The sequence below is a fragment of the Ptiloglossa arizonensis genome, chromosome 4 (genome assembly GCF_051014685.1).
Source record: "Ptiloglossa arizonensis isolate GNS036 chromosome 4, iyPtiAriz1_principal, whole genome shotgun sequence".
Taxonomy (NCBI): Eukaryota; Metazoa; Arthropoda; class Insecta; order Hymenoptera; family Colletidae; genus Ptiloglossa; species Ptiloglossa arizonensis.
The window spans coordinates 5900751-5922803 of NC_135051.1; the positions used below are offsets into that span (position 1 = coordinate 5900751).

The following is a 22053-nucleotide window of genomic DNA, read 5'->3' on the forward strand; positions in this document are numbered from 1 at the left end:
ACCTCGTAAATTCAATTTTTATATAACAAGGAAAAAATTATAATTTTATTTTTCCGGTGTTAGTGTTACCATGATTGATATGAAATACCTATTTTGATTGTGCATAATTTTTGTTGTTGTCTACTAACAAATTTTATTTTAAGCTATTTTATTTTATGTCTATGTCTACTAATCCATGAAATAAGTTTTGTTTTAGAGTAGGTGTGTGCATATTTTGAATTGGAACTATAGATAAGCGCAGAGAAAAATGACAAATCTAAAGGAATCGCAAATGGAATGTAAGAAGTTCAAAATGGAACTTAATATATAGTAGTCAACAGAAATAGTGGCGAAACTTATGACATTGTGATTAATATCTTTCAGTTTTTGTTTCAGGGCAATCTTCACGACACCGGTGATCAAAACAAAAAGGAAATGCAGCTTTTTCATTTTTCGAGATATTTTTATTAGGTAGGATGCCAATAAAATTAGATGTTTAGTTAGGTAGGATGTGAATGAAATTAGATGTTTAGTTAAGTAGGCTCTTGTGGTAATTTACCATTAGCTTTTATGTAGGGAGGATATTACTATTAAGTGCAATCGTACGTTTAGGTAGGAATATTTAGAATTTAAATAGGTAGGTTTCATATGGACAATCGTGCATTTTTATTTCATTCTTGTGCTGTATTTTGCATCGACTTGTACTCCATTTTGCATCGACTTGTACTCCATTTTGCATCGACTTGTATTCCATTTTGCATCGACTTGTATTCCATTTTGCATCGACTTGTACTCCATTTTGCATCGACTTGTGTCATAGTTTGCTTTTTCAAGGCAGATTCTTCTGAAAATTCTAATGTTTGTTGGTTCTTCGAACAACGATCTAAACACGATCGTTGCTGAATCGTATATTAGCAAAGAAGTAAATCAAAATTCTGTGTAAATGGAGGGTGGTTGGGCAGGGTTAGGGCGGGTCTCCAAAAGCAGCAACCTCCACGTGGTGAGACCTGGGCAATCGATATTGTTTTTTATGTAACTAATCATCGCATTATGAGTAACATTGTGATGCAATAATTAATTACATGGCAAATAATATTAGCAAATAGGCTGCTATCGTTTTCTTGTATTGTTTATCGTCTGATGAATCCGTTTGTAGCGTATGTAGTGTAGGCTACGGTTTATTCATTATTTTTTTAGTTTACGAATGTATTTGTATGTGCATAGGTTTCGTTCAATGTCTAATGTGGAATTTTAAAATGCCCGTTGAATCTAAATTGATTTCAAGTTGAATTATTTTCGGATAAGTCATAATTAACGTACATAGTATCAATTCTTATCTCCTGTGCCGCTTAAGTTTCATTCGTTTCTCTATCGATAACGATAGTTTCGATGGTAAGGGAATACCAGAGCTCCGTGGGAAAGCATTGACTGCAGTGTCTAATCTATGTCTTGTGTCTAGAACACATTTCTGAACGCAGAGTGCGCTACAATTCTCTGATACCGTTTGAGGTCGGTATAACAGGCTGGGTAACCTGAATTCCCGTTGGATAAGTCGTGTATTTTCTGTCCGTGTATATTTTGCCTATATACAGGCCATTTCGTTGTAACTTTTAACGTTGGCGATATTGAGTGAAACGTTTTACCATAGACGTATTGGGTGTACGAATTGAAAGAAAATGTCTAAGATAATTAATTGTTTTGCTAGCAATTAGAAATTCAGATAAAATGTAGGGAGGACCGTGAGAAAGAATACTGATCTCGTAAAATTCTAATGATGTGGTATGACCTCTTCGTCTATGAGTGGTGATTCTAGGAACTATATTCGATCGAATGACAAAAGTCGGTAAAGCTCGTTTCTGTATATTATTGTGGTTCTGTTTAGCTAAAGAGTCATTGGTCAGTAGTGGTTACCTAGAGTTCGGTTAGGGATGTCCAAAATAACCAGGTGCCAGATCTGAAGTCGAACGTCCATCCTCTTTGGAGATTTCTCGAAGAAGAAAATTTTTTACTTAGGGGTAGAGCGTCTATTGATACTGTCAAATGAATGTGACGTCACAAAATTTACAATTGTTGGTTTTGCACTTTAATACGACCATTATTCGCTAAAGTTAGTCTTGTTATATTTAAAGACCGAATTCAATTTTTCAATTTGGCTGGTCCAAGTCTATTCACAGGGTGTCTGTTTTCTTCGTTTGAGTCTGTCCAATTGTTTGTCCCAACCTCAAGATATCCAAACATCTGAGACGTTATAGCCTATCGAAAATTGTTAATTGCATTAAAGGATTACTCAAGTTTGGTACGATTGAAAGAAACTACCAACCTTTGAATTCATCCTAACTTCTTTGTGTAGCATACCCATTTCTGTTAAAGCTTTCATGAGCGCCCACATACAACGTGTTTTTCCAGATCCTGTTGGTCCCAGCACCATCAAACCATGTCGAACAAGAGAGGTTTTATGCAACTGAAAACACAAAATATATTATCATTATAATTTTATAAGATGTACGGTGGATATATTAATGATTTGCAATCAAAACATACTTGAACTGTTTTCAAGCTTCATTATAAATGATTCATTATATCAAGGGCAACAGTTGCATTTGCTATTGCCTGTTGCAATCACTTGTACGTTTAAATTTTGAGTTTCAATCCCGGAAATATGTCTTTCTACTAACTTAGATTCATATTTCTTCAAGATTGTAATAAAAAGGGACTCAATATCATTTAAATATCTTTCTTACCTTAAAACTCTCATCAGGGTAGTTTCTTCAGAATCAGTAACATTTGCTCGTTCTTTCACACCAAAAGTTGTTCCTCAAACCAAAATCACAATGTACTTGTTTGTTGTCATTTGTTCTAAATATTTGAGCAACTATGAAATTAGGAGATATTGGGAAAAACGTAAAAAGTTACGTGGAAACCATTTCGATTAAGTATATGAAATTTTTTAAAAGTAACGTGTCTTCGAAATTTCATGAAGAGAATGACGTTGTTGTACTCCAATGTAATTGTTTTTACTTATATCAGAAGCACCATATTGCACCAATTAAACTCTGGATATATTTGTATATAAACAAAAACAGTAGTTTCTTACATTAATGCTAACATACTTTTGTACATATCGAACAACATAATCATTTTTTTATCTTATTAATAATTATCTTCATTACATTCAATAGAGTGATGCCTATATATACACTTAACTAGTATATTAAAAAGCGTTTGTTTTTCCCAGAGTATTTTTGCTCCGTATTATATTATAATTGATGATCTACACAGAAATTGGTACCAAAGATATTACCTTTCTGAATATTGTGAATAAGCATAAATTTCATTTCCATAAACTTAGTCAGTTTCATGATTAAATGTTGATAAAGAAGTCAGTATTTAGTTTTTCACTTTATATACCTTTCTTAAGTGGAAAAAAAAAAAAAAAAAAAAAAATAGATTATAAACTCTTTTTAGATTAATTTCTTCCAAATGCAATGTAGTTGATGCTTTATGATATTAATAAAAACACAATAAAGTACATGATAGGTTATTAAGAAATTGGAAGTATAGTCTAGCAATATATATGTACACATATAAGAATTAACTACAAATTTTCTTGAGGTATTCCACTCTTATTAAATATTGTCACTGATATGCAAATTTATATACTTTCTTATTGAAAAAGTAAAATGTAAGTATAGATATTAATTTTGTCTAGTTCTTGAAGTTATAACAAATCTCACAATCAAATGAAATGATCAGGATGCAATTGCATGAGAGTAACAATGTACTGTTCAGAATATAGCAGTACAGTTTCGTTTTTTAAAAAACGGTAGTTTGAAGTAGGAAATATCTTTGTCCAATGAAAATTAATGTTCTTCGATATATGGATTCTTACGATTATTCATACACATAATAGGAACACGGGTATTAATTAATTAAGCACCTTATGTTCCACAAACAAAATAATAATATTAAATCTCTATATCGTAGTATATAGTACATTCTCAATATCAATTGTTTATGATGTCTCTCAACCCTCGTTCATTAGGGAAGAAACAATGTTTATAAGTAGATTATTGGTCCGTTATTGTTTATGTATAGATTAAACGAATAAGAATTGATGATTTAACGTTAATAATAGCAAAATTACTTTCTAATTCTGTGCATTGTAATAATGTAGAAAATGCAGATTCAAAATTTACGTTTGTATCGCGTGTTTCTACTAAATAAACATTGGAATATTTGCAGCCGTGGAGTAACTTTAGCGCGATTATCCGTCGTCATCACACCGCTTTGAAGCTCGATTCAATGATATTTACATCCGAACAGAAATTCTAATTAGTCTTTAGCCGATAGTTAACGTTCATATCGCGCGAAGTCAACAATATTTGAGCTTTCTTTCTGGTTAATAATGGGTCTCGAGTAGTGAAGGAGAATCAGCGTTTTCTCCTCTGAACCTCTTGCATCAGTTGAGTCTTGAGGCAGGTGGTTGCTTAGGATATGTACTTTTATATCCAGGTATGTACTCGTTGTTGAGGATTTACCTCCTCCTGTCATGATACGTGCCCTCTAGCTTGCGAGGTATCTTTCCATTTTCTTCCTCGATGATGAGCCAGAAAACGATCATTTCCTCCTCTAGATGATTGCAGGTACAAAGGTATTCGTGCTGTGCCTATTGAAATTAGAAATAGCTCTTGTTTGCAACGGTATATCGATTCATGCATATCGATTTTTACTGCACCATACTTTATTTTAACAAGGAACATTTGCGAGGTGTCCGACCCCGATTTTAACGAAAGCTTGCTGCTTTTTAGCGACAACTGAGGTGCAAGGGATGAAGTTACGCTTCAATGTTGCAAGTGTTTGATGTTCAATGGTAAATAATTCGAGATACAAGAAAGTTTAAAGAAAAATTCTTTTTAATAAAAATATACCTTGATGTATTTCATACATATGAATGTATTTGAATATTTTTGAATTGTTAATTTGATTGAAAAATATTTTCTCGTTTAATTATTCCTGCATTATTTAAATCGACGTCAGGTATCGTGTAAAAATCAACGTCAGGTACATTGCGAATGTTCCTTGTAAAATGAAATATTAATGTACAGGAATGTGCGCGAAAGTCGATTCATTAATTGTATACGGGAGATCAGAGTTGGAAGTATAAACAAAAATATATATGTTTACACATACTTTCCATCTACTTTTACTAGTGCGATATTTGAATTTTTTATTAATATTGTAGTTAATATGTTTTACATTTACTTTGTTAAGATGAGGTGGAGTAACAGACTCCAAAGTAGTCGATACGACTTTTAACTAACAAATGGGTTAAAGTTATTGTCGGTTATGACTAGGATATTTGAATGTAAAAAATGATTTTAAGACTCTATTATTAATATTACACCGTTTCCTATTTCACGTGGCTTAGGAAGTTGGGAAGTTTTATCGAAATTTGAATTGATCCGAGACAGGAATATCATATTCTAATGTCTGCGATTTTCATATTGCACTTTGTTGTCTATAACGAAGATTTATTTACACCACCTCTTTTTTGTCAAACACAAAGTAACTTCAAGCTCCCATATGTTATTCGTGGATTTTGAATATTGTTCAATGAAAATAGAACCAGGGCCTAAAATATGTAGAACTCGTGGTAAACAGTTTTATATTTAATTTAAATAATATAGACAATTTATTATCGATTATTATTACATTACTTTTGTCAGTACGAATGTATATTCCGATTAAATGGCATAGGGAAAATACAAGTAGTATCAATGGTATTAAATGTTATCTTTACTTTCCAATATTTTTCACCTAGTAATATTAATAAAAAAATAATTTAAATAATTTATTATTATTGTATCGTTGTTAATTGTATAAGTATAACTTTGGTAGTAACTTTTTTCGACGAAGGCACTTTTTCATCTAAAATATTACTACATTTGTATTTTAGGCCCTGAATAATGGTACTTCTGTATTTAAAGTAAAATGGAATGGTCCTTTATTCTATTCGTTCGAGATAAATTCGATGGTTCTCGTAGTTCAATCTTGAACCGTTTGTGTAATAATATAAATAGAATCAAATCGTACGATCTTTCGTTTTGTTTCCCTTTTCAGGATCGTTGTTCCGGTTCCGTTACTGAAGGTGTTGACTAGCAAATTATATTCAAGATTACTCGTTAATCGATTAATTATTGTCGTAGTCACGATTACTTTTATTAATCGATTATTGCCAAATTCTGCGTTAGTGGGTATCGCGGTTCACGTCGACATTGGTATCACCAATGGCGACGTTGCTCGAGAGGTCGTGCAAATCTATGTAAAAGTTTCGTTTGTCCGTTTGGGCGGCGTCGTGCTCGAAGCGTGATTGGCTCGTGGGTGTCGTGGACGATGTAGTGCAAGGACGTTCCGAGGACGTACAGGAGGACGTACCGTTCCGTGACATCCTGGTGTGCGTTTGCGGACTTCCGGTGCAGCTATACCGAGACGTTACGGCTTCTGATCGCGATAACGCTGGTTCTGCGGGAATGCGTATCCACGGACACCAAGAAAAGAAGTGAGCGAATCCACGCCGAAATCTGAAAGATAAAAGTCCGCTTTCAGTATCGATTAAACCGTTTTGATCGAAAATGAAAGATTAGAGCAGCGAGGTTGTTTGTTTCGAGAAACTTTGTCTTTTCCGAATCTAGACGGAAAATAAAAGGGTACGAGTGTGTAAGGATATTTGAATTGTATTTGAAGTATATTTAATTGTACATTTTTGATAAATTTATAGCGGATTTTCAAGGTGAGAGATAGAACTGTTCAGGTTGATTCGAAGAAAGGGGTTTAAAAGTGTATTTTGTCGTAAATGTTGTTCATAAGTTCACTATACATATTTCAGTTTACTAAATTATTAATATTTTTATATACAAATGTATGTATATAGCTAAGAGTGTTACGGAGCTACCGTGACAAAATTGTTCGTTACTGCTAGTCGTTGTATTCCAGTTATTCGATATGAAACGATGACACCGGTGTATGGTAAATTGCACGGAAACAATTCCTGTGAATGACGTGTAAAGCGGTTCCGGAAAATGGTTATTTTCGAATCAATCTTCTGGCACCCGTTACATTCAGTATGTTGACGAACCAATGTTATACACATTTCTCTTCGACGGTTCATGCGGTTCTTCGAAGTATGTTACGTAACAAATTTTAATCGTATTGTATGTACATATAATAACTATATTTCATTATACGTTATATGTATACAATACAATATAATTGTGCATATATATTTATAAAAGTATATATAACTTACATTATGATATAATTTACAACGTGGAAAGTGGTAAACGAAAATTAGAAGAAAGAAAGTAAATTAAATATACCTATGTCGAGAACCTTTGAGATCTTCGAGGCATTAAATGAACTTACATGGTTTTTGAATCATGAAAAGAATGAAATTCCATGTGGTGCTGTTTCAGAATAATATTTTACCTGGAATTCATCCAGCAGTAGATTATGGGATTGTACATGCTGTTAGACATCGCCAACCAATAGATCCCTAAGAAAACTTCTTGGATGTACGGTTTGTTTGTGATCTCGGGTAGATAGGATGCAATGATGAAATACACGTGAAAAGGTAGCCAGCAAACTGCGAATATTACCACCACAACGATCATCATTTTTACCACCTGAAACAAGTTCACATTTCCAATTAAATGTGCAGATTTCCAATTAGTATTTTTTTCGACACGCTTGCCAAGCTTTGCTTTTCACATTTGTAACGAATACCGTGTAATATTTATAGGATTGCAGATATCATTATTATAATGGAAAAAAAATAGGTAACGTTGAAAATGCTCTATGAGACAGATTATTTTTATTTAAACAATTTATTATTTGTAAGATAATGTAGGGTTTTACGTCGAAACATGGTGAACCTAGGGGAAGTTTGATAAAATAATCGTTGCACAGTTATTTTTATAGCACACTCTTTTAAAATTTATGTATGAAAATTTTCAATATAATTTTTTTGGATTTAGGTTGAAAACTGATTCAAATTTCCACAATCGAGCATTGAAAAAACATTAAATAGGTTCGGTATCAGTTGTGTTTTATTGTATTTCTTGCATTTCACATCTTATCCATTAGTCATTTTGTATTTAAATGTCTAATTATAATATATGCTGTTTGTGATGTACGGCCAGTAAGTGAACATCTCAAGTTCGAAATTCGAATTGAAAATAGATTTTGTATGATTTAAAGTATGAAGTGCACTCATCTTTTGTGCATGTTCAATAGAAGAGACAGAAATAAAAAATTTCAATAGTTAATAAAACTATAGTTCGAGTGGACCGTTTTTGACTAATGTGAAAGTGTTTTAGTCGCATTCAGTTTAACGTTCTTGAAAAATTGCCAATAAAATTTCCGTATCTCAGAGCAGTGATCCTTGCATTTATCCGAACGTAAAATGAATTCAAGCGGTGCTGAATTGAGGACCAATTAAGCGGCGTAACAAGAAGTGAATGTTATTACATCGCATATTCGAGATATTTCCTATTTCTTCTCTGGTTTAGAATTCTCTTATCTTTTACCGATTTTTAAAATTCTCCTTTCTGATGCGGATTCTTCAGTCGATGAAATTCTGTCTGGAGTGGTAATCGAAAATTTTTAAAGATTGTACCGATATATTAAAAACGAATAATAGAGTTCCAAAAATAGTACCTAAAAATGATCAAAGTACACGAAAGAATGAGTAAAAATAAATAATTTGAAAATATAGACACGAGTTGTATCGGTTGAATATTAAAATATTGTTTTATTAAAATTGTATTTGATTTACTGTTTTTATTTGATGGTACTCAAATCTCTTTATGTATATTTTTTATCGTACTAGTTACTACTTTCGAGTACTTTACGTTTCGTTAAACAAGTCTCTACTTGAAGTTCTAGAACAAGTTTTGAATTGGTTGTGAAACATTTCTTCCACTTGTAGGGCGTTACGAATTAAAGGGGAACTACTAACCAACGGACGATTTCGCTCCTAACCGAGTTTATCACTCGAATACGCTTATAAACTTTTTGTTCGCGAGCGATTAGTTTTCTATCTGTAAATTGCATAAATTCAATTAATTATTATTTAAAAAAAGCTTTCTGTCAGATTTGGAAAGTTTGATGGCATAAAAAATGTTGCAGGATAGTACATATCACTTTTTATATATTATATTTGCCAGTATCATTCACGCCATAGACATGAATAACATGGAACGATGTAAAGATTGAAAATCTTCTAAAGATTGAAAAAAGAATAATCTACTGGTTTAAAAAAATTGGTTAAACTTTTAATTTTCGTTAAAAATCTTCAAAAAAGTTTTAATAGTAGTTTTACTGTTTTATTGTTTTATAGAATTGAATGTGAAGGTTTAAAAAGATTGTATTATTGTTTGGCCACCATTTAAGTACGAGAGCTTGTTCAAAGTGTTTGTATTTTTCTGTACGATCAATTATGGAAATAATAATTTCTTCTAATCATATTCCTAACATTCTCGCGTGCCTGACTTTGGTCTATAAATGCCAGTTAATCCAGAAAACTGTGCCATGTTGTTCATTTTAAATCGTTCGAAGTTATTGTACATTTTAGAAAACGGTTTTTCAATTCATCGATGAAAGCATACCGTCTTCATTTCGAATACATTTTTTCGCGACAGTTAAATAATTATCAGTCAAAGGAATTGATTTCCATATTATTCTATTATTATTTTTTTCTTTTTCTTTCTGTGCATAGATTATTACAAATATTTTGCTTTACTCCCAATTATTTCCGATAATCGGTGTTCTACTGTATTATCATTGCCCAATTCGATTTTACGCGCTCGTAAGTGTTCTAAAGCTGTACGCTTTTAAGGCCAGGTACGAATCGGTGTACTATAATGCAACGTGTAAAGATGTACTTACATTCAACAAATGGGTTCGTTCGTTTTCGATAAAGTTGAGTGTTCGTGCTGAGGGTTAACTGCAGTCTTCGTTCATGGTTTAACACTGAATGCGTGCAACGGTGTTTTAATAAAAATTTCAAGAGTAAAGATAAAGCAACAATATCACCACTTTCATTGTATCTGATTGTATAAAAGAAAGACTTTCACCGTGAGGTTAAAATAACAAAAATTATAATCCCAAATCCCCAGAGAACGATGATTTAAATGACGTTCTCAACATTCTCTGTACTTTGACAATTGAGCATTCGTGCAAAAACTTTTATTTGTCTCTGGCGTATTTTCACGTGTGTTCTAACCGAACGATAATTTCGAAACTGTTTTTTTTATTCGAAATTTTTAAATATTGCATTTTACAAGTATTTAAATATTGCCATCACAAACGGTTATCGTTAAACCGCTTTCTCGTTGTCCCTGTAAATTTTTATTAAAAAATATTCCAGAATTATGAATTCATGTGAACTGAAAATTGTGATTAACTTGTGCGAGTTTCCATCAACGAACTAAACATTGTTTCTGAAGTTGTAACACCGAGCAATTTCAAATTAACGACTTTGAGCAGCTTTTTTGGAACGATGTATAAATACCAACGATCTATAAAGACCAAAAGCATACGATGGTTCTAGGTATATTATTAAATGGAACTTAAATAAATTCGACAAGTTAAATGGTTGGCGGCACGGATGTCACGTATATGTGACAATGGCCGACGAAACAAAAATAGATTCTTTGTTAGCACAAACTGAAGATTTATAACAGAGGCTTAGATTGAATTCTTCGAGAAAACTTTTGAGATTAAATCAAGTTATTTGAAAATGATTTTACTCTACATAATTTTGCAATTGAGCCAATGAGTTGTGTATTATTCTGAGAGTATCTCAAAGTTGTCCAAACGACGTCATGTTTGTACAAATTTGTATCGGAAAAATCTCACCTATCCATTGGCAATACTTCCACGCAGATATTACTACATCGATACACATTTCAATGATTCGTAGCATGATACGTGAACGCGTGCAGTTTACGTTGCATTATGCGTTGCATTAGATTTATTTGTACCTGGCCTGGGACTAAACACCCGCCGGAATTACTTGTACGTTCGAGATGTTCGTAGCAACAGACAGCATACCACAGATTCCAATGATTTCCAGTTGAGCTCGTGAAACATTCGTGACATGTCTGTAGAATTCGTGTAGTATTACACATTGCATTTCAACTGTCTGTATCTAAGCCTATGCAGTTGAATGCAGCTTTCAGGATTGAGCGTTCACGTATTTTCGAAATACGAAAATGATTCGTTTTACATATAAAGAAAAAATAATCTGAAATTAGGCCGTGTTTGGACTCATTTTAATCGGGAAAACCTTATCAAATTATTATTAATGCTCTTACGAATGTAACAAATCGTACGAATTTCAATTTTTATTAGTGGATGAAATTCATTTTCCCATTTTCGAAATTCGACTCCTCCACGTTGCATAAATGTAAACGGTGGTAAACGATGATCACCATGTTCGAATTCCGTGATCAATATTGTCACTTGAAAATGGGAATTGATAGATCTTGGTATTGAACCAGCGCTTACTACGTAAGTAGTTTAAACTGTGTCCAATAGTTAATGGGACTCTGAGGCGATCACCTCGAAGTTAGAGTTCCGTGCCTTGAGAAGTTCAGTTTAAACTTCTTCATCGCGAACATCGCTCATCACTGTCTAGCTATAAGAACTACATGATCGTGTTATTACGTACACACAGTGGTTTAAACGTACTGTTTCCCAATAATACCGGGTGAAAATCTCGGCCATCTCCGGTTGTACTTACTCGTGTAACTAGACTTCCGGGGCGCATTCGCGCTCTGCAAGGCCGTCAATACCCTAGGGTCGTTTCCACACTGATGACTTCAGTTTCTTAGTTTTCGCCCATGGGGTTTCTCGTCAGAAATTGCAAAACTATCCGGTAGTTTCGTTGCTCGACCATCATCCCTTACAGTATACTCGCGCGCGACGGGTAATGGTATTTGTTTACCCAATTTACTCCTGGACGTTTTATCCAATTGAGATAAGTCGGTCGCGTTGTGAACAAGATTTGATCGCGACCAAGAAGCAGAGTGCACACTTTTTCTGAACAGTAGTTTCGTGAATTGTGACTTGTAAATTCGACGGCACGTTGTACCGATAAGGAATAAATTTCGTTGCTGCGCGTACAAGTCGGTTCAAACCCAATTGAACCAATTGGTCGTTGAAGGCTACCACGAATCATGACAGATGTGTCTTCTACGTATGCACGCTCATAGATTTGCTCGAAGAAGCGAGACGTGGAATGGTGGGGATTGGCAAACGGTTTCGAGAAATTAGTGGCCTTGAGTGGTCAATTGATTTCGTCGCGAGTCAATTTAGACCCGACACTTTGAAAGAACGGTGTGGGTGGGCTATTTTGATTCCATTCGACCAATTGAGGTTAAAGTTTTACGGCTTCTCGTTTATACAGAGCGAGTCCGAAGAGCGACATACATTGCATTTTAAAATTGAGAACAATTTCTAAGCTGCGAATAAAATTATTGCTCCAAACAAAATTATCGTCGCGATGGAACGGAGACGCGCGTATTGTATTTACATAGAAATTTTTTCTGTCCCCTTTGTTACGGGGTTATAGAGAAATATTTTATTTATGGGGAACTATAAAAAGATTTATCGTGTAAAGGTGACTTTGCACGAAGAACCAGTTCAGTAACCAGTTATCGAGACTTAACAAAATTCTCAGGAGCTCTGTAGTGAAACTTCGTAGTAGACGATAAAAAACATATAACTACGCAGGTTAAATAAAAATATTTCTATCGATACTGTTCAAGTTTAAAATATTCTTAGATACGTTTTTATTACGAGTAAATTATTGAAATCGTTCAAGGGTACGATTATATCGGTAAATAAAACTAAATTTTTGTTGCACCGGATGCACGATCAAATATTTTTTAAAAGTAGTACGGATGTGAAAAGAAATTTATTTACAAAAAGATCGAAGATTGTTGCTCCAATATTATGCTCAGCAGTGTATATCTATGTATGCGATCCTTTAAAAACATTAGAGTCTTTCTACGGATACCTGGAAAAACATTGACCAGAAGAACACGGTATCGAGACTTGCATGCCAAGGTAGACCAACGATCTCATATATAAAGGAAAACACAAGCTCTTTACTGTTTAATCGTAATCCAATAGAACCACTTGGCTACTCGGCGAGAATTGTAAATTTCCTCGTACTCGTGCGCGGAATACTCGCTTAACCTTTTTCCTGCTTTCATCGCATTCATTCAATTACATCCCCGACCAGATCTGGCGTCAATCTCTTCGATTTGTAAAAAAATTAGCTACCACTGGTTCTCGCGTTCCACAAGTACTATTTTTAGCAACGAATATCGCAGTGTACACGATTTCTATCGTTTCTACAATTTTATGAATCTTCTTCTGTGTTCTGATTTCTTTCTTAGCCATTGGGAGGATTCTTTTTGGAATTTTTAGTGTGGAGTAATTTTACAGACCGTAGACAATTAATATTAAATAATTAACCAAAGATACTAATTTTTGTAGTCAAACATTCAAACAAGTAATCTTTTCACAAGTAACATCATTTGTCTACTTAAAGACCGTATAATTTTTTATTTGATATCGGTCACATTTGGCACTGAACATTTTCCGTTTAAATGAACGAGTCTGCTCGGCGCTGTCGCCAGTTAAATGCTAACACAAGTGATTAATGGCTTACTGTAAAATTTCTCAATTCATTGCATGGAAAATAATTCACAATTGGTGGAGTGAACATGGATCGATAGTGACGCGATGAGAGATAAAACAATTGGCTAGCCAAGTATAGTGGTGATAGTAGTTTCGTGACATTGATCAGGCAATACTTTCTGCTCCAAGTAAGTAGTAAACTCAGTAGTTACAGTCTTCAAAGTATAGCAATAACAATTAGAAGAGAAGAACGATCTTCTTATCTATCTTTACATTCATAACAAGTGTCTGTGAAGAAAATACAAAAGGTCTGATTAATAATTAATAATAAATTAGAGAATTTCATAGAATTAGATATAGTTGGTCACATGTAAATTACATATAGTAGATGTATTAGGATGATATTGCACCCTGAGATTGAAATTTCAATTTTTCAACCGTTCAAACCATATGGTACATGGAACTGGAGAATTATAGAATATATATATATATATATATATATATATATATATATATATATATATATATATGTAATCGACTATTAGCAAGAGAATGGCTATAATATCGCGAGGGTATAATACTATTTGGTACCGTACAGTTATCTAAGAGGATGCACTTTATATTGTATACGTTGTGGAATATAATGTAAAAAGAGCTTAAGCTTCTGAAAGAAACTTCCTATTTCGATACTACGTGCTGTCGTATTAAACTAATAGAGCTTTTACTTGAAACGGGCGTGCTTACGGTGGTAGCATTCAATTTCCTACTTAAAGCTTTCTGTTCGAAGCGTTATGATTGAATCGTGCGAGAAAGATTTTGTCCCGTTATTCTCTGAACGAGCGACTGAAAACACCAAAATAAACATAAACATGGCTCTGTAGGATAATTCAGTTGTGGACGCTATGTTGTAAGTTGAAAACGGTGATTAAATTTGATGTTTGATGCCAATATTCAATATTTGGCGAATGATTGATCAAACGTGTATTTTGAAACGAGGAAGATGAGTATTGTGTGTAGCTCGATTGACACAATTATTTACAGAAGACAAGATACGATATACCACGTAATATTCGTTATTATATCTTTAGGTAAATAGTTTTCGTTTTGTTTTAGGTCATTTTACTTCTTCAGAAAATTTTCCCTTCTAATTTATATATTACGTATCCTTATATTGTAGCGTGAAATAATAATAACGAATTCAAATATGCGATATTTACCGTGTGATGTGTAATATTACCGTTTGAATTATTTTCAATTTTTAATCGCATAGAATTGCAATTACATAAACGGGTTAATACTGTTCAAAACAGTGGAAAAAGTTGTTTCAAAATTTAAACTTTGCTTGTTCATGGTTCTTTTTGATCTAAGAATCTTGGTCGAGCCTTGTGGGAAAATTGTACAGACGAGTCAGCAGGCAAGTCTATTCGGAGTGGTATACCATAAGTTAAACCCGAAGTTTGGGAGATGATACCTAATCCCCGTAAAGAAGGGACAACTGGTAGATCTTCTAATTACGACTTATAGCGTGGCTTAACGTTCAAACTGCCAACCGGTGTTCTACTTACGCGTCAGATATACTATAATACCATTTCGCTGGTTTGTGGTTGCGTTTGGACACTAAGCTTAGACATTGTTGCGACTCACGTTTGAAATTAATCATTGATGTGACTTTTTTCCACCACGATGGTATCCTTGCAATCGATATTACTTTATCCGCTCACAAATCGTTTAAAAGCAGATTGGAAAAATCCGCTGGAGAGTACTGGTACATTACAATTGCCACGGTAATAATGGAACTTGATATTACTGTGAGTAAACTATTTAGAAAGAGAGACGTAACTTTATATTTTATTCGATTTATTTATTAAAAGAGCAACGGTGTAATATTGCCCGATGATAAATTATAAATCCAAGGTGAATTAAAGCTCCAGAAAAATTTAGAAACAGAGATATGTGAGGAGAGAATAAATTAAATTATCGAATTATCGTGTATACGATAATTTCTGGCGAATCTATGCTAAGATTGCATTTAAAGGAAGAAATACCTATCTTTTTTTCTTCATTCGTTATTATCCTCCTTTTCGTATATGATAAAATAATATTTTTTCTTATTCACTGTTTGCTTCTCCCACCTCTCTTTGTTTTCCTTTGCAATGTTCCATAAGGCTCTTTGTTCTGTTTATTATTCTCCAAAAACAATAGGTTGTTTGATTATTTATCACTTAACCCACAACTTTAGTATATAAAAAATTGTCCATCTTAATTATACAAATTATTATCGCGATGACAAACGTAAGTAAGAAGTTTTTCAGTGAAATGAGGACTTTAACTAAAAGTTAAACAGGGAACGATTCAATGCCTGGCAATGAGTTAACTTTCTGTTGTTACTCGATACTTATTGCGGTATTTAAAAATCCTTGGAGTTATTAACAAGGAGAGAAAACGGTGAAACCTGGAAATTCTTACCAGATAATGAAACAGTAAAATATTAAACATTAGTTTTAATTACAATTAGATGAGTATACGTGCGATTTAGTGACTCGACTAACATGTCTGACAAATTACTTATTATTTTTACTTGTGTTAGGTTTATGCACATTGACAGTGATTAAGTTTTATCTATTTTAATCTGTATCAGTTAGTTGAACAAAGGAAAAATTATATAATGCCATCCTCTTAATCATCAATGACGATCAGTAACATTAAAACAAGTAGAAATAACGAGTAATGGTCAGACGCGCTAGAAATACACGCTCATAGAATTTTCAAAATCGATTTTCTCAGGAACAAAGCCGCGTATGAAAATATTTTATTCAACATTTTCAATTTATTTTATACTTGAAAAATTACTCTATTATCGACTGTATCACGAATTTTTCCTTATCCTGTATGTATAAGGTATTCAATTTCACAAGGTAAAGATAGACTCTTTAATATTTTTCTTGCATCCGCAGATACAGAAAACGTTCACCAGTTAAATGGTTCCACATGATGAACGGGAACAACATTATTTTTCTTGTTTCAAGTTCTTTCTGATCAGAGTTAACAAATCAGTAATGTTTAGTTTTAATAGAACCACATATTTTCATTCTTTGATAAAAATTAATTCTATTTCTAGTCTGAGGTTCTCTAACATTTTGGAATCTACCTCTATCACAAAGGTATCGCTATTTGTTGGGATATTAGCTTTCATTTATATTTCCTTGTTGACATTGCGTTATTTCTAATTTTAACCCTTTTAAGGCTGCTTCCTTTTCATAGATACTGAACGTACAGCAACAAATACGTTTGCTCTTAAGGGAAATTCATCGTTTATTTCATCTTCATTCTTATCTTCCAGTTGTGTAAATGGCTTAATTAATTTCCCACGACAATTACTGAATCTTTTCATCGAAATCTATGAAATTGTTAATGAAATTGCCACATACCCTCCGTTTGCTTCGTATACTCTCCAATTGGCCTGCTGTGTTCTCACCAATGCTTTGCGAACCCCATAATTCTAAACCAATTCTGGCATATGTGAATGTCATCGATCCAATCGGCAAAAAGTACGTTAGTATCATAAAAATCACATTGTATCTGCGAACAGAGAACATCGAAGTGAATTAACATTACATTATTAATTTTAGTAACAATGTACATCTACAAAAAGAATTCTCGGAGAAATACGGCAATTTCTCGTTAAAAGTCTAGATTTTTATCTTAATAAGTTTTTTATCGCAATATTTTCTCCTCTATACAGATTGGTCTTCCAGAAAAAAATGACTATCTTAAAAATTATGAACAAATATCATAGATATTGAATTATTTTGAATAACAGATATAGTGCATAGGGGAAATTTTTCCCCCAAGTTACAATTTCCAACTGATATAGTACAATTGATAAACAAAGTTGTATTTATTATTATCGATGTTACACAAAGCGTGAATATTGTGTATGTACTGGTTCGTTGCATCAATTATTATTATTACTAGAAAATGACCAATGTTTGTCATTGTTTGCTAGTAAATACATGCAATACGCTTGATTAATTCCAATATAGACTCGGCAGAAAATTTGGAAGCATTTAAGCGAAGAAGCAGCATGATTGCCTTTAAATCGGCTGAATGTCCTGCTAATGAGTGCGGAAAAGATGATCAAAACTATGGCTTGTTAAAACCACAACGTTACGGAGAATGCAATTTGAGATGAGAAATGTCTAGCGGTTTAATCAAAGCAGAGAGGCGAGCAATACCGTAGGTATTACATCCAGTGCGTTGTTAAACGTGATTCATTATTTCGTTCGTTAATCGTAACAACGAAGATACGTGAAACGAGAGGGTGAAATTCCAAAATTAATGGCGATTATAATTTTTGATATATATTTCGATATTCGAATCAATTTTATACGGAACACTCGACGTAAACGAGATACGGATTCTTAATTTGTCGCTTGTTCTTGCAAAATAAATCAATATGACGTGGAACGTATTGTACAGTTTGATTTTTCTATACGTTGAAGTAACAAATTTTGACGAAGCAGGTGGCCTCAGTTTGTGATCGATTCTCATATTATAACCCAAGTAGACAAACGTACGAAGTATACGAGAAGATGGGTTTTAACATGGAACCGTTTTAGAACTGCTTAAACGATTTCGGTTCGAAGGAGTTTTGCGACCGAGTTAAAAGGATGCTTAGAGCTTTGTGCGATAGCACGATGAGACTCCAAAGCACACTTTTATCAGTTCCGCTCTGTAATTAAAGGTAACGGCGCAGAACGCCAATGAGACTTCATGCTGAGTATCCGGTCGGAACCATTAAATCGAGAAATTGTAGATCGTTTCGTTACCTTTGAGGGTTAGTAGCCTCATTAAAAGATAATTTTTGCTCGTTGCAAATCTCGGTTAATATTTTTAGCTTGCCTCGAATATCGACGTAACCATTTCCCGTTCCGGGTCCGTACACGATAATGCTTTAGTATCAAACAGTTACGAGAAGAAAGATTTATCAGTTATGAACATTGATCAAATTATTATTTATTAAGGACACGTGCAATACACATGTTTTTGTTTTTTCTTTCTGTTTGGAGAAATACGAATCATATCCGATCGATGTTTATTTTCATATCAAGTCTACAAATATTTCAAATTTATTCGAAAGGCAAAAATTTTATCGACATCGGTGGTCTTTAAAATAGCAAATGCTTTTATTGGAAATGACAGGACGAAAAGAATAATTTTGTTAAAACTCGATCTGTCACCGACAGTTTGACGCGAAAATTCTGTTATAAAATTCATGTATTATTAATTGTAATATAATTATTTCGGACTATTTTTAATTATACATGATACATTTTACAAGTTTTGTAAAAATTATTCAAGTAATTTAAATTTAAAATTGTCCAAAGGGGATAAGTGTTTAGATTTATTTTCATCTGGAAGACTTCGGCAATTCATCGATAATATCTCGTAAAGATATAATAAAATACACGGTGCAAATAAATGATTAAAAGTGAATGTATTCGATTTTTTCTTCGACATGATTATAGTTAATATGTACAATAGTAAGGATAAAACTTTCTTTACAGTAATTAAGATAAACTCACAGATATTCGTCGTAGCTAAGTCCATTGTCGTCTCTGTTGGGAAAATCGCTGTAGCAGATCACTCGCACTTCGCCATTCGCGAAATTCTGTGTATAGGTCGTGTAGAATAGCAACATCGGTAATGATAGTATAGCCCCTACGAACCAAATGACGACTGCTACACACAGTGTGGTTCTTCTGCCCATACGAGGTCTCAGCGGGTTCACTATGGCCATGTATCTGCATTGAAACACGAGTCAGCAATTAAAACTTGTTTCTGGGTTATAAGAAACTGTTAGGAGCAAATCCATATGTGAAAAATATCAGAATAAAAGAAATTTATAGAATTGACTAAACGTATAATGTCTTTTAGATGTTGTATCACTACCTTGTATTGTTGATATAAAATTATCTATTTATTACCACTGGTGTCAATATCGAGCTGATATTTTAAAGGATTCTTAGTGTTAATATCTAAATATAGTCAAATTTTGATAGTGCAGGGAAGCAAGATTGAAAATTCCTGTAAGGAATTCTATAAAAATTTTCAAAATTGTAATCTTTCATAGATTTATACGATTTAATTAAGTATTGAAGTAAATATATTCTTGATCCAATACATTATTCATTTGTAATTGTAACGCAACGAGGTGTAACGCCCATTTGTGAGTTTATAATATTTTTATAAATATTTTAATCCAGAATACACCTACAGTGTATCTTCGAAGTCCCGTACAAAAGTATGGGTAACACCCTAACAGCAGATTAAATTCAACCCCAGAAAATGGAAAATTAATCTTTAGCAGGTGATTCATAAAAAATAGCTGGCAATAAAATAAAGAAACTTGACTATCCATAGGGAGAAGGTTGGATTCCTTGAAACTTTACGTCTCCGAAAGCCGGTAATACAATTTTCCGAAGTCAACCATTCTCTTTGTCGAAAGATTTACAAGTTTTTTCTTTTTCTGTCATAGAAACTTTTCCCATCAAGTGGGATCCCTCGCGAAGTGTCCTCGTTTCTTTTCTCATGTATAAATACACCTTAAAATCGAAGATCGGTTTAATCTGTGCCTGTAAAATTCGACGAAGTATGCAAAATTATCGGAGACTAGTTTCTTTTTTCTACGCGCTAAGCAGTATCACGGTGTAATTATAATACTACACTCAATTTCATTGAAATTCTTCACACGCCGTGGTTCTAGGTGGGCGTTACCGAGATGAGATTTTGCGCGGGGCAGACTTTGCCGCAAATTTTCCAGGCGATGATCATCTTGCATCGCGGTAATAAATCAGCTTCAAACGTATCAGCTTTTTTCTCTCCAACGATAGCGAAGCAACGGTCTGAGAATTCACCGACTCGTTCGAAAAGTTCTTTTGAGAGATGAAGTTCTGGCAAATTTTTACAAAGGTTAGGTGTACCAGGTTGGAAAATGGTTTGTACCTCGTATTGAGGAAAATCAGTGGAAACTTTTATAGCGTCCGTCCGCCATTCGACAAATAGGGAATTGGCGAGGGTTGGCCCGAAGAAGGATGGTCGAGCAGTAAAGCGGATAAAGTAGTTTGCGAAATTTATTTTCTAATATCCAGGTGACCCCTCCATTTACTTGGTGGCACGAATTTTGGATCTGGCTTCTTTTTTCGATCAGTTTTGTTCACCATTTGGATTTCATTCGACGGCAACTCGATGGTGTCTCGTTCAAAAACATGGTCGACGCTTTTATCGAATATTACCATGATCCTGAGAATTGTATGGAAGAAGGGTTTTGCGCAATCATAGGTAGTTCGCGCGATATCGCGATAGTAGTTGCTCGTGCACTTTTATTCGAATATTGGCGAAATAAGCATAACAGAGAAGCGATCGATCATGCATGACAGAAATTCGATTCTCCTGTAACTAGCGTTACGTATAAGGTGCCACGGTTAGCTATAAAAGTCTACGTACACTCTATAAGTGTTTTGTATTGTAAGAAATATGATTAAAGTCCACGATAATCTTACAGATATTGTATTACTTGATAGTCAAGTTTAAAAATGAATAAGAATTATCGTTGAGCTCGTATTTGAAGAAAATACTAAAAAATATGAAATATTGAATTTATACCATATATTATTTGTCAGATATAATCGCTACTACAAAATTTTGTACAGACGAAATGTCAGTAAAATGATTTTAACCGAACAATTTAAGTTTCGTGTATATATTTATTGTTCCATTTCTTGTAAAATCAAATTTAAAAACAGTAGATATATATATATATATATATATATATATATATATATATATATATCAGACTTCGAAAAGTTGTTACAACAGTTTTCAAATTTCAAAGTTTCTTCTCCTGTCATTTTATGTTTGCTTCCTCGTTGCTTGTTTATCTTTTCCTTTATAGTTTTTCTCTGGTACCCTCTTTCTTCTTTAACGTCTTCTCTTTTTCTGTATCTCTATATACTCCCCCTATTACTCTTTCTATCACTTCTTCTGCCTGGCCTCATCTTTTCAGACTGTTTACTCATCTATTTTCTTGTATTTCTGCATACAACCTTCTTACCGCCCTTTTCTTTAAACTCACTCTTTTATTTTTTGTCCGTCTAAATATTTATATCCTTTCTTCTCGTATTTAATATTTCTCTACCTCCTACATACAAAGGATTCTATTTGTACCTAAGTTACATATAAACAGTTTTTCAGACCAGAGTAGATATTGTAAAATTGATACAGATATTTCGAATAGATATTCACAACAAAATAATTCGTATATGGTTACCGTCGTTACTATTCAACGATTCTTAAGCAGCGTTT

At 33.5% G+C, this 22053-nt stretch overlaps 1 protein-coding gene across 4 annotated transcripts in view; it reads right to left on the reverse strand.

Annotated features, from left to right (window-relative positions):
• Nucleotides 1-3573: 3573 nt before the first annotated feature.
• LOC143145818 (tachykinin-like peptides receptor 99D) overlaps nt 3574-22053 on the reverse strand; it is an 89173-nt gene continuing 70693 nt past the window's right edge. For 2 of the 4 annotated variants that reach the window (XM_076309571.1, XM_076309572.1), the window contains exons 3-6: nt 19275-19493; nt 17118-17268; nt 7465-7661; nt 5187-6560 (exon numbers count right to left, since the gene is read on the reverse strand). In XM_076309571.1, the coding sequence (XP_076165686.1) occupies nt 6227-6560; nt 7465-7661; nt 17118-17268; nt 19275-19493 (901 nt within the window). In that variant the 3' untranslated portion in view covers nt 5187-6226. Of the gene's footprint in view, nt 4646-5186; nt 6561-7464; nt 7662-17117; nt 17269-19274; nt 19494-22053 lie in introns of those variants that run through there. The other 2 variants (XR_012991772.1, XM_076309573.1) reach the window with 2 other exon arrangements.